General features: G+C 48.8%; 1 protein-coding gene across 2 annotated transcripts in view; it reads left to right on the top strand.

Annotated features, from left to right (window-relative positions):
• LOC124005040 (small G protein signaling modulator 2-like) overlaps window positions 1-11,756 on the top strand; it is a 136,156-nt gene that overhangs the window by 49,569 nt on the left and 74,831 nt on the right. For both annotated transcript variants that reach the window (XM_046313899.1, XM_046313898.1), the window contains exon 3: window positions 4,795-4,963. In XM_046313899.1, the coding sequence (XP_046169855.1) occupies window positions 4,795-4,963 (169 nt within the window). The remainder of the gene's footprint in view (window positions 1-4,794; window positions 4,964-11,756) is intronic.

Below are 11,756 nucleotides of genomic sequence, written 5' to 3'. Positions count from 1 at the left end.
AATTTCATTGATAATTTGTGTGAGATTGAGGGCATCAATCTTAGATTGTAGGATGGCTGGGGTGTTAAGAATGTCCCAGTTTAGGTAATAAATAATAATAAATGCCATTTAGCAGACGCTTTTATCCAAAGCGACTTACAGTCATGTGTGCATACATTCTACGTATGGGTGGTCCCGGGGATCGAACCCACTACCCTGGCGTTACAAGCGCCATGCTCTACCAACTGAGCTACAGAAGACCACCTAACAGCACAAGCTCTGAAGATAGATGGGGGGCAATCAGTTCACATATGTTGTCCAGGGCACAGCTGGGGACAGAGTGTGGTCTACAGCAATCGGCAACAGTGAGAGACTTGTTTCTGGAAAGGTGGATTTTTAAAAGTAGAAGCTCGAATTGTTTGGTTACAGACCTGGATAGTAGGACAGAACTCTGCAGTCTATTTCTACAGTAGATTGCAACCCCACCCCCTTTGGCAGTTCTATCTTGTCTGAAAATGTTATAGTTAGGGGTGGAAATTTAAAAAAAAATTGTGACCTTCCTAAGCCAGGATTCAGACACAACTAGGACATCCAGGTTGGCAGAGTGTGCTAAAGCAGTGAATAAAACCAATTTATGGAGTAGGCTTCTAATGTTAACATGCATGAAACCAAGGCTTATACGGTTACAGAAGTCAACAAATGAGAGCACCTGGGGAATAGGAGTGGAGCTAGGCACTGCAGGGTCTGGATTAATCCCCGAGCTGACAAGGTAAAAATCCTGTCGTTCTGCACCTGAGCAAGGCAGTTAACCCACTGTTCCAAGGCCGTCATTGTAAATAAGAATTTGTTCTTTACTGACTTGCCAAGTTAAATAAAAGTTCAATTTAAAAAAAATACTTAATGTTGACTAAATTCATGCTAATGTTGAGTTTTTGATCTAGCGCCCAATTTACTCCCATTCACTCTGATGGAGACCTCTCCTTGTCCCAGAACTGCCCAGAATGCACCTCGCGGCCCATTGAAGTAGCATGGGCAATGTACACGATGGCCGTTAATGCGATTCCGATGGAGTCTCCCACTTCCTCAAAAGTATCTCTGGCTCAGCTCAACGAACGAAGAGACATGAGAGCTGTTAGCTACTTTTCATCACTCAGAGAACATTATTTTCTGTGAAATAATCTCTCCTGTGTTATATTTGATGAGGTTGAAGTACTTCTGACACCATGTTATAATCTTATAATCTTAGTCAGATTTTGAAGGTAATGCGCAGCAAGGCACGAGCAAATGGCTCAGCTTCAAAATGTTAGTGATCAATTTAGTCATACCAGAGCCCTACCTGTACCCTAGTTATTGATGAAGAAACAGGCCCTACCTGTACCCTAGTTATTGATGAAGAAACAGGCCCTACCTGTACCCTAGTTATTGATGAAGAAACAGGCCCTACCTGTACCCTAGTTATTGATGAAGAAACAGGCCCTACCTGTACCCTAGTTATTGATGAAGAAACAGGCCCTACCTGTACCCTGGTTATTGATGAAGAAACAGGCCCTACCTGTACCCTAGTTATTGATGAAGAAACAGGCCCTACCTGTACCCTAGTTATTGATGCATAATGTCTGGGCCCATACCTGACTCTGTATTGATGAAGAAACAGGCCCTAATGTACCCTAGTTATTGGGAAAGATATCTGGCCTAGTCCATGAAGAAACAGGCTCTCAGTTATTGATGAAGAAACAGGCACCTGTAGCTACAGGCCCTACCTGGCCCTAGATTGATTCATCTGTCCAGTTATTGATGAAGAAACAGACCCTATGGGTAGATGAAGAAACAGGCCCTACACAGTTATTGATGAAGAAAAGGCCCTTGTGTTTATTGATGCTAATGTTGGTTCCACTCTTCAGGGAACTTTGGGAAAGATATCTGGCCTGGTCCATGCTGTGCTCTCATTGGAAAGCACTTAGCTACCACTTAGATGATTCATCTGCTCCACACACACACCATGGGTAGATGCACACACACAGTGACTCTGAAGAAAATTGTGTTTCTCTTCTACCTTGGTCTCTCTGACTTAATGAGCTCTCTCTGTTTCTCTGTCTCTCTTTCTCTCTCTCTGTTTCTCTCTCTCTCTGTCTCTCTTTGTTTCTATCTCTGTCTCTCTGTTTCTCTGTCTCTCTTTCTCTCTCTGTTTCTCTGTCTCTCTCTGTCTCTCTTTGTTTCTCTCTCTGTCTCTCTTTGTCTCTGTTTCTCTGTCTCTCTCTGTCTCTCTTTCTCTCTCTGTTTCTCTGTCTCTCTCTGCCTCTCTTTCTCTCTCTGTTTCTCTGTCTCTCTCTGTCTCTCTTTGTTTCTCTCTGTCTCTCTGTGTCTCTGTTTCTCTGTCTCTCTTTGTTTCTCTTTGTCTCTGTCTCTCTTTCTCTCTGTTTCTCTGTCTCTCTCTGTCTCTCTTTGTTTCTCTCTCTGTCTCTCTTTGTCTCTGTTTCTCTGTCTCTCTCTGTCTCTCTTTCTCTCTCTGTTTCTCTGTCTCTCTCTGTCTCTCTTTGTTTCTCTCTCTGTCTCTCTTTGTCTCTGTTTCTCTGTCTCTCTCTGTCTCTCTTTGTCTCTGTTTCTCTGTCTCTCTCTGTCTCTCTTTGTTTCTATCTCTGTCTCTCTGTTTCTCTGTCTCTCTTTCTCTCTCTGTTTCTCTGTCTCTCTCTGTCTCTCTTTGTTTCTCTCTGTCTCTCTTTGTCTCTGTTTCTCTGTCTCTCTGTTTCTCTGTCTCTCTTTCTCTCTCTGTTTCTCTGTTTCTCTGTCTCTCTTTGTTTCTGTCTCTGTCTCTTTGTTTCTCTGTCTCTCTTTGTCTCTGTTTCTCTGTCTCTCTTTGTTTCTCTCTCTGTCTCTCTTTGTCTCTGTCTCTCTCTGTTTCTCTGTCTCTCTGTCGCTCTCTCTATCTGTTTTTGTCTCTCTTCGTCTCTCTCTTTCTCTGTCTCTCTTTCTCTCTCTCTGTCTTTCTTTGTCTCCTCTCTCTGTCAATTCAATTTCAATTTAAGGACTTAATTGACATGGGAAACATATGTTTACATTGCCAAAGCAAGTGAAGTAGATAATAAACAAAAGTGAAATAAACAATAAAAATGAACAGTAAACATTACACTCACAGAAATTCCAAGATAATAAAGACAATTAAAATGTCATATGTAAATATACAGTATTGTAATGATGTAAAAATAGTTAAAGTACAAAGAGAAAATAAATTAACATAATTATGGGTTGTATTTACAATGGTGTTTGTTCTTCACTGGTTGCCCTTTTCTCGTGGCAACAGGTCACAAATCTTGCTGCTGTGATGTCACACTGTGGTATTTCACCCAGTAGATATGGGAGTTTATCAAAATTGTATTTGTTTTCAATTTTTTTGTGGGTCTGCGTAATCTGAGGGAAATATGTGTCTCTAATATGGTCATACATTTGGCAGGAGGTTAGCAAGTGCAGCTCAGTTTCCACCTCATTTTGTGGGCAGTGAGCACATAGCCTGTCTTCTCTTGAGAGCCAGGTCTGTCTACGGCGGCCTTTCTCAATAGCAGGGCTATGCTCACTGAGTCTTTACATAGTCAAAGCTTTCCTTAATTTAGGGTCAGTCACAGTGGTCATGTATTTTGCTACTGTGTACTCTCTGTTTATGGCCAAATAGCATTCACTCTCTTTCTCTAACTCTCCTCCCTCTCGGTCTCTTTCTCTAACTCTCCTCCGTCTCTGTCTCTTTCTCTAACTCTCCTCCCTCTCTGTCTCTTTCTCTAACTCTCCTCCCTCTCTGTCTCTTTCTCTAACTCTCCTCCCTCTTTCTCTAACTCTCCTCCCTCTCTGTCTCTTTCTCTAACTCTCCTCCCTCTCTGTCTCTTTCTCTAACTCTCCTCCCTCTCTGTCTCTTTCTCTAACTCTCCTCCCTCTCTGTCTCTTTCTCTAACTCTCCTCCCTCTCTGTCTCTTTCTCTAACTCTCCTCCCTCTCTGTCTCTTTCTCTAACTCTCCTCCCTCTCTGTCTCTTTCTCTAACTCTCCTCCTCTTTCTCTCTGTATCTTTCTCTAACTCTCCTCCTCTCTCTGTCTCTTTGTCTCTAACTCTCCTCCCTCTCTGTCTCTTTCTCTAACTCTCCTCCCTCTCTGTCTCTTTCTCTAACTCTCCTCCCTCTCTGTCTCTTTCTCTTTCTCTAACTCTCCTCCCTCTCTGTCTCTTTCTCTAACTCTCCTCCCTCTCTGTCTCTTTCTCTAACTCTCCTCCCTCTCTGTCTCTTTCTCTAACTCTCCTCCCTCTCTGTCTCTTTCTCTAACTCTCCTCCCTCTCTGTCTCTTTCTCTAACTCTCCTCCCTCTCTGTCTCTTTCTCTAACTCTCCTGCCTCTGTCTTGCTCCCCTCTTTCTATATATTTCTGTATAGTGTTTTACACTTTCCATGTCTCCTGACCCACAGTGATGGCAGAGTCTGTCCTCTCTGGCTTCCTGACACATAGTGATGACAGAGTCTGTCCTCTCTGGCTTCCTGACCCACAGTGATGGCAGAGTCTGTCCTCTCTGGCTTCCTGACCCACAGTGATGACAGAGTCTGTCCTCTCTGGCTTCCTGACACATAGTGATGGCAGAGTCTGTCCTCTCTGGCTTCCTGACCCACAGTGATGACAGTCTGTCCTCTCTGGCTTCCTGACCCACAGTGATGACAGTCTGTCCTCTCTGGCAATTTTTTGTTGTTGATGTCATCCGGTTTCACTTGCCAGGCTATGATCACTAATTCTGTATAAGGTTTTTCTTTGTTTGGGGTCTTCTCCAATGCTCTCTCCTTTTCTCCTCCAGGCACCATCGAGGCGTGTCTGAGCCACCTGTTGAAACGGCGAGCAGCGGGCTTCCTGCGTAGCGACAAGATCGGCGCCCTTTTCACCAAGATCGGCAAGGTCAACGCCACGGCCGGAGAGGTGTGCCGGAAGGTCCAGGAGCAGCTCACACAGCAGGCAGAGGTCACCAGGTACTGATTGACCTTTGAACTTTTACACCTTACACCTGACCTCATAGCACTACCTCCAATCTACAGGAGAAATATGTGAAATCACTGATGTAATATTGATGTATAGACATTATGTAGTTAATACATCTCGGGTTTTCTAGTTTTCCTTCCTTGTTTCCACACCTTCACTGACAGTGTAGCAGGGTAGAACCACACAGTGTAGCAGGGTAGAACCACAGTGAAGAGACTGTAGCATGGTAGAACCACACAGTGTAGCAGGGTAGAACCACACTGTAGCAGGGTAGAACAACACAGTGTAGCAGGGTAGAACCACACTGTAGCAGGGTAGAACCACACAGTGTAGCAGGGTAGAACCACACAGTGTAGCAGGGTAGAACCACACAGTGTAGCAGGGTAGAACCACACTGTAGCAGGGTAGAACCACAATGTAGCGTGGTAGAACCACACTGTAGCATGGTAGAACCACACTGTAGCAGGGTAGACCCACAGTGAAGAGACAGTGTAGCATGGTAGAACCACACTGTAGCATGGTAGAACCACACTGTAGCATGGTAGAACCACACTGTAGCATGGTAGAACCACAGTGAAGAGACAGTGTAGCATGGTAGAACCACACAGTGTAGCAGGGTAGAACCACACAGTGAAGAGACAGTGTAGCATGGTAGAACCACACAGTGAAGAGACAGTGTAGCATGGTAGAACCACACAGTGTAGCAGGGTAGAACCACACAGTGAAGAGACAGTGTAGCAGGGTAGAACCACACAGTGTAGCAGGGTAGAACCACACAGTGAAGAGACAGTGTAGCAGGGTAGAACCACACAGTGTAGCAGGGTAGAACCACACAGTGAAGAGACAGTGTAGCATGGTAGAACCACACAGTGAAGAGACAGTGTAGCATGGTAGAACCACACAGTGTAGCATGGTGAGCCTCCCTCTCATAGTACTTAATGTAGAGACAACACACACACGCACACAACACAACACAACACACACACAGACACACACAGACAGAGACAAAAATAGCAATAAGGGGCTAAGTGGCAAAGCCCCTGATGTGTGTCCTGTCTGTCCGTAAGTGTCTGTACAAAACGATAACGGAAGGCGTGTGTATTGTCTGTCTGTAAGTGTCTGTCTGTAAGTATGTCTGTCTGTAAGTATGTCTGTCTGTAAGTATGTCTGTCTGTCTGTAAGTGTGTCTGTCTGTCTGTAAGTGTGTCTGTCTGTAAGTGTGTCTGTCTGTAAGTGTGTCTGTCTGTAAGTGTGTCTGTCTGTAAGTGTGTCTGTCTGTAAGTGTGTCTGTCTGTAAGTGTGTCTGTCTGTAAGTGTGTGTTGACAAAACTATTTCTCCCAAGCAGATTTGTAGTAGGAGTGTATACACAGAAACAATATAAATTATGAAGCTCTTGTACGCAACAGGCAGGGACAGGCAGGGAGACAGGCAGGGAGACAGGCAGGGAGACAGGCAGGGAGGAACTGAGACAGGCAGGGAGACAGGCAGGGAGGAACTGAGACAGGCAGGGAGACAGGCAGGGAGACAGGCAGAGAGGAACTGAGACAGGGAGGGAGACAGGCAGGAAGACAGGCAGGGAGGGACTGAGACAGGCAGGGAGACAGGCAGGGAGACAGGCAGGGAGACAGGCAGGGAGAGACGGAGACAGGCAGGGAGACAGGCAGGGAGGAACTGAGACAGGCAGGGAGACAGGCAGGGAGGGACGGAGACAGGCAGGGAGACAGGCAGGGAGGGACGGAGACAGGCAGGGAGACAGGCAGGGAGGAACTGAGACAGGCAGGGAGACAGGCAGGGAGGAACTGAGACAGGCAGGGAGACAGGTAGGGAGGAACTGAGACAGGCAGGGAGACAGGCAGGGAGGGACTGAGACAGGCAGGGAGGAACTGAGACAGGCAGGGAGGGACTGAGACAGGCAGGGAGGAACTGAGACAGGCAGGGAGGAACTGAGACAGGCAGGGAGACAGGCAGGGAGGGACTGAGACAGGAAGGGAGACAGGCAGGGAGGGACTGAGACAGGAAGGGAGGAACTGAGACAGGCAGGGAGGAACTGAGCCAGGCAGGGAGGGACGGAGACAGGCAGGGAGACAGGCAGGGAGGGACTGAGACAGGAAGGGAGACAGGCAGGGAGGAACTGAGACAGGCATGGAGGAACTGAGCCAGGCAGGGAGACAGGAAGGGAGGGATGGAGACAGGGAGGGAGACAGGCAGGGAGGGACTGAGACAGGCAAGAAGACAGGCAGGGAGGGACTGAGACAGGCAGGGAGACAGGCAGGGAGGGACTGAGACAGGCAGGGAGACAGGCAGGGAGGGACGGAGACAGGCAGGGAGACAGGCAGGGAGGGACTGAGACAGGCAGGGAGAGAGGCAGGGAGGGACTGAGACAGGCAGGGAGAGAGGCATGGAGGGGCTGAGACAGGCAGGGAGAGAGGCTTGGAGGGGCTGAGACAGAAAGGGAGACAGGCAGGGAGAGAGGCATGGAGGGGCTGAGACAGGCAGGGAGACAGGCAGGGAGACAGGCAGGGAGACAGGCAGGGAGGAACTGAGCCAGGCAAGAAGACAGGCAGGGAGGGACGGAGACAGGCAGGGAGACAGGCAGGGAGGGACTGAGACAGGCAGGGAGACAGGCAGGGAGGAACTGAGACAGGCAGGGAGACAGGCAGGGAGGAACTGAGACAGGCAGGGAGACAGGTAGGGAGGAACTGAGACAGGCAGGGAGACAGGCAGGGAGGAACTGAGCCAGGCAGGGAGACAGGCAGGGAGGGACTGAGACAGGAAGGGAGACAGGCAGGGAGGGACTGAGACAGGAAGGGAGGAGGAACTGGGAGCCAGCCAGGCAGGGAGACAGGAAGGGGGAGGGACTGAGACAGGCAGGGAGACAGGCAGGGAGGGACGGAGGCAGGCAAGAAGACAGGCAGGGAGGGACTGAGACAGGCAGGGAGACAGGAAGGGAGGGATGGAGACAGGCAGGGAGGGACTGAGACAGGCAGGGAGACAGGCAGGGAGGGAGGGAGGCTGTTTGATAGCCCATGAACAGACCATTAGGCTGATCCACATGGCCACTGGGGGGTGGGGTATAAGGGGGGGGGGGCAGAACACATGCCCGCGCATGCATGCACACACACACACACACACACACACACACACACACACACACACACACACACACACACACACACACACACACACACACACACACACACACACACACACACACACACACACACACACACACACACACACACACACACACACACACACACACACACACACACAAAAAAAAATGATTTAAGACTGAGACTCTCTCTCATCTCATCTCCAGAATGGCTTATTTCAGTCCCTTTCTCATTATTCAATTTTCGTGACAAAGAGCTCTTATAGGACCAGGGCACAAATAATAATATTATAATAATCAATAATTTTGCTCTTTATTTAACCATTTTATAAAACCTTAACCATCATCTTACATATAAAACCTTATTTGTTCATCGAAAATAGTGAATAACTCACCACAGGTTAATGAGAAGGGTGTGCTTGAAAGGATGCACATCACTCTGCAATGTTGGGTTGTATCGGAGAGAGTCTCAGTCTTAAATCATTTTTCACACACAGTCTGTGCCTGTATTTAGTTTTCATGCTAGTGAGGGCCGAGAATCCACTCTCACATAGGTATGTGGTTGCAAAGGGCATCAGTGTCTTAACAGCACGATTTGCCAAGGCAGGACACTCTGAGCGCAGCCCTGTTTAGAAATTTGGCAGTGGCTTTTGATTTAAAGTAAATTTTCACAGAACCGCTTGTTGCAATTTCGATGAGGCTCTCTTGTTCAGATATCAGTAAGTGGACTGGAGGCAGGGCATGAAAGGGATAATGAATCCAGTTGTTTGTGTCGTCTGTTTCGGGAAAGTACCTGTGTAATTGGTCACCCAGCTCACTCAGGTGTGTTGTCCTTGTTAATGCAGACAGCGAAGAGCTCCAACTTCTTAATCATGGCCTCAATTTTGAACCTCACATTGAATATAGTTGCGGAGAGTCCCTGTCATCCTAGATTCAGATCACTCAGGCGATAAAAAACAGCACCCAGATTTGGCCAGTCGTGTGAGAAACCCGTCAAAAATGATGGTCAGTAAAACTTTAAACTTGTTTCTCAATTTTTTAAAATGTGTCGATACTTTGCCCTTTTGATAACCAGAGCACTTCTGTATGTTGTAAAAGCGTTACATGGTCGCTGCCCAGATCATTACATAACGCAGAAAATACATGAGAGCTCAGGGGCCTTGCTTTAACAAAGTTAACCATTTTCATTGGTGTCCAAAACGCCTTTCAAGCTGTCAGGAATTCCCTTGGCAGTAAGAGCCTCTCGGTGGATTCTGCAGTGTACCTAAGAGCCTCTAGGTGGATGCTGCAGTTTACCCAAGAGCCTCTCGGTGGATTCTGCAGTGTACCCAAGATGCCTCTAGGTGGATGTCTCCCTGTCAGTAACAGTGTACCCAAGAGCCTCTCAGGTGGATGCTGCAGTGTACCCAAGAGCCTCTAGGTGGATGCTGCAGTGTACCCAAGAGCCTCTAGGTGGATGCTGCAGTGTACCCAAGAGCCTCTAGGTGGATGCTGCAGTGTACCCAAGAGCCTCTAGGTGGATGCTGCAGTGTACCCAAGAGGTGGATGCTCTAGAGTGGATGCTGCAGTGTACCCAAGAGCCTCTAGGTGGATGCTGCAGTGTACCCAAGAGCCTCTAGGTGGATGCTGCAGTCTAGGTACCCAAGAGCCCCAAGAGCCTCTAGGTGGATGCTGCAGTGTACCCAAGAGCCTCTAGGTGGATGCTGCAGTTTACCCAAGAGCCTCTAGGTGGATGCTGCAGTGTACCCAAGAGCCTCTAGGTGGATGCTGCAGTTTACCCAAGAGCCTCTAGGTGGATGCTGCAGTGTACCCAAGAGCCTCTAGGTGGATGCTGCAGTTTACCCAAGAGCCTTTACCCAAGAGCCTCTAGGTGGATGCTGCAGTGTACCCAAGAGCCTCTAGGTGGATGCTGCAGTAAACCCAAGTGGTGTCGGGAGCAACTGCTTGCACGCGCGTTACCACTCCACTATGTCTCCGTCATGGCTTTTGCACCATTAGTACAGATACAAACACCTCCTGACCACCAAAGTCCATTTGATGTCCCAAAGCTGTCCAGTACTTTAAAAATATCCTCTCATGTTGTCCTGGTTTTCAGTGGTAGGCAGAAGAGGATGTCTTCCTTCATTGACCCGCCGTAAATGTAACAGACATATACCACCAGGAGCTGTTGACTCATCCAGCTGTAATATATATAATTCACTGGCTTGTTTGTGAAGCAGTAATTGTTTCAAAACATCTCCTGCCATGTCACTGATGTGTCATGAAACAGTCTTGCCTGTCCTAGCCAGTCCTCCACAATAGTATGGGGCTTGTCTGTCCTAGCCAGTCCTCCACAATAGTATGGGGCTTGTCTGTCCTAGCCAGTCCTCCACAATAGTATGGGGCTTGCCTGTCCTAGCCAGTCCTCCACAATAGTATGGGGCTTGTCTGTCCTAGCCAGTCCTCCACAATAGTATGGGGCTTGCCTGTCCTAGCCAGTCCTCCACAATAGTATGGGGCTTGCCTGTCCTAGCCAGTCCTCTACAATAGTATGGGGCTTGTCTGTCCTAGCCAGTCCTCCACAATAGTATGGGGCTTGCCTGTCCTAGCCAGTCCTCCACAATAGTATGGGGCTTGTCTGTCCTAGCCAGTCCTCCACAATAGTATGGGGCTTGCCTGTCCTAGCCAGTCCTCCACAATAGTATGGGGCTTGCCTGTCCTAGCCAGTCCTCTACAATAGTATGGGGCTTGTCTGTCCTAGCCAGTCCTCTACAATAGTATGGGGCTTGTCTGTCCTAGCCAGTCCTCTACAATAGTATGGGGCTTGCCTGTCCTAGCCAGTCCTCCACAATAGTATGGGGCTTGTCTGTCCTAGCCAGTCCTCTACGATAGTATGGGGCTTGCCTGTCCTAGCCAGTCCTCTACAATAGTATGGGGCTTGTCTGTCCTAGCCAGTCCTCTACAATAGTATGGGGCTTGCCTGTCCTAGCCAGTCCTCCACAATAGTATGGGGCTTGTCTGTCCTAGCCAGTCATCTACGATAGTATGGGGCTTGCCTGTCCTAGCCAGTCCTCTACAATAGTATGGGGCTTGTCTGTCCTAGCCAGTCCTCCACAATAGTATGGGGCTTGCCTGTCCTAGCCAGTCCTCTACAATAGTATGGGGCTTGTCTGTCCTAGCCAGTCCTCCACAATAGTATGGGGCTTGTCTGTCCTAGCCAGTCCTCTACAATAGTATGGGGCTTGTCTGTCCTAGCCAGTCCTCCACAATAGTATGGGGCTTGTCTGTCCTAGCCAGTCCTCTACAATAGTGTAGGGCTTGTCTGTCCTAGCCAGTCCTCCACAATAGTATGGGGCCCTTCCCCTAACCCATCTTCCCCTCCCCTCTCCTCCCCCTAACCCATCCTCCCATCTCCTCCCCCTAACCCATCCTCCCATCTCCTCCCCCTAACCCATCCTCCCCTCTCCTTCCCCTAACCCATCCTCCCCTCTCCTTCCCCTAACCCATCTTCCCCTCCCCTCCCCTCTCCCTCCCCCTAACCCATCTTCCCCTCCCCTCCCCTCTCCTCCCCTAACCCATCTTCCCCTCCCCTCCCCCTAACCCATCCTCCCCTCTCTTTCCCCTAACCCATCGTCCCCTCCCCTCTCCTCCCCCTAACCCATCTTCCCCTCCCCTCTTCTCCCCCTAACCC

The sequence above is a fragment of the Oncorhynchus gorbuscha genome, linkage group LG19, assembly GCF_021184085.1.
Source record: "Oncorhynchus gorbuscha isolate QuinsamMale2020 ecotype Even-year linkage group LG19, OgorEven_v1.0, whole genome shotgun sequence".
Taxonomy (NCBI): Eukaryota; Metazoa; Chordata; class Actinopteri; order Salmoniformes; family Salmonidae; genus Oncorhynchus; species Oncorhynchus gorbuscha.
Note: the sequence above shows the minus strand (reverse complement) of the source record. Positions and strands in the feature narration are given on the sequence as shown.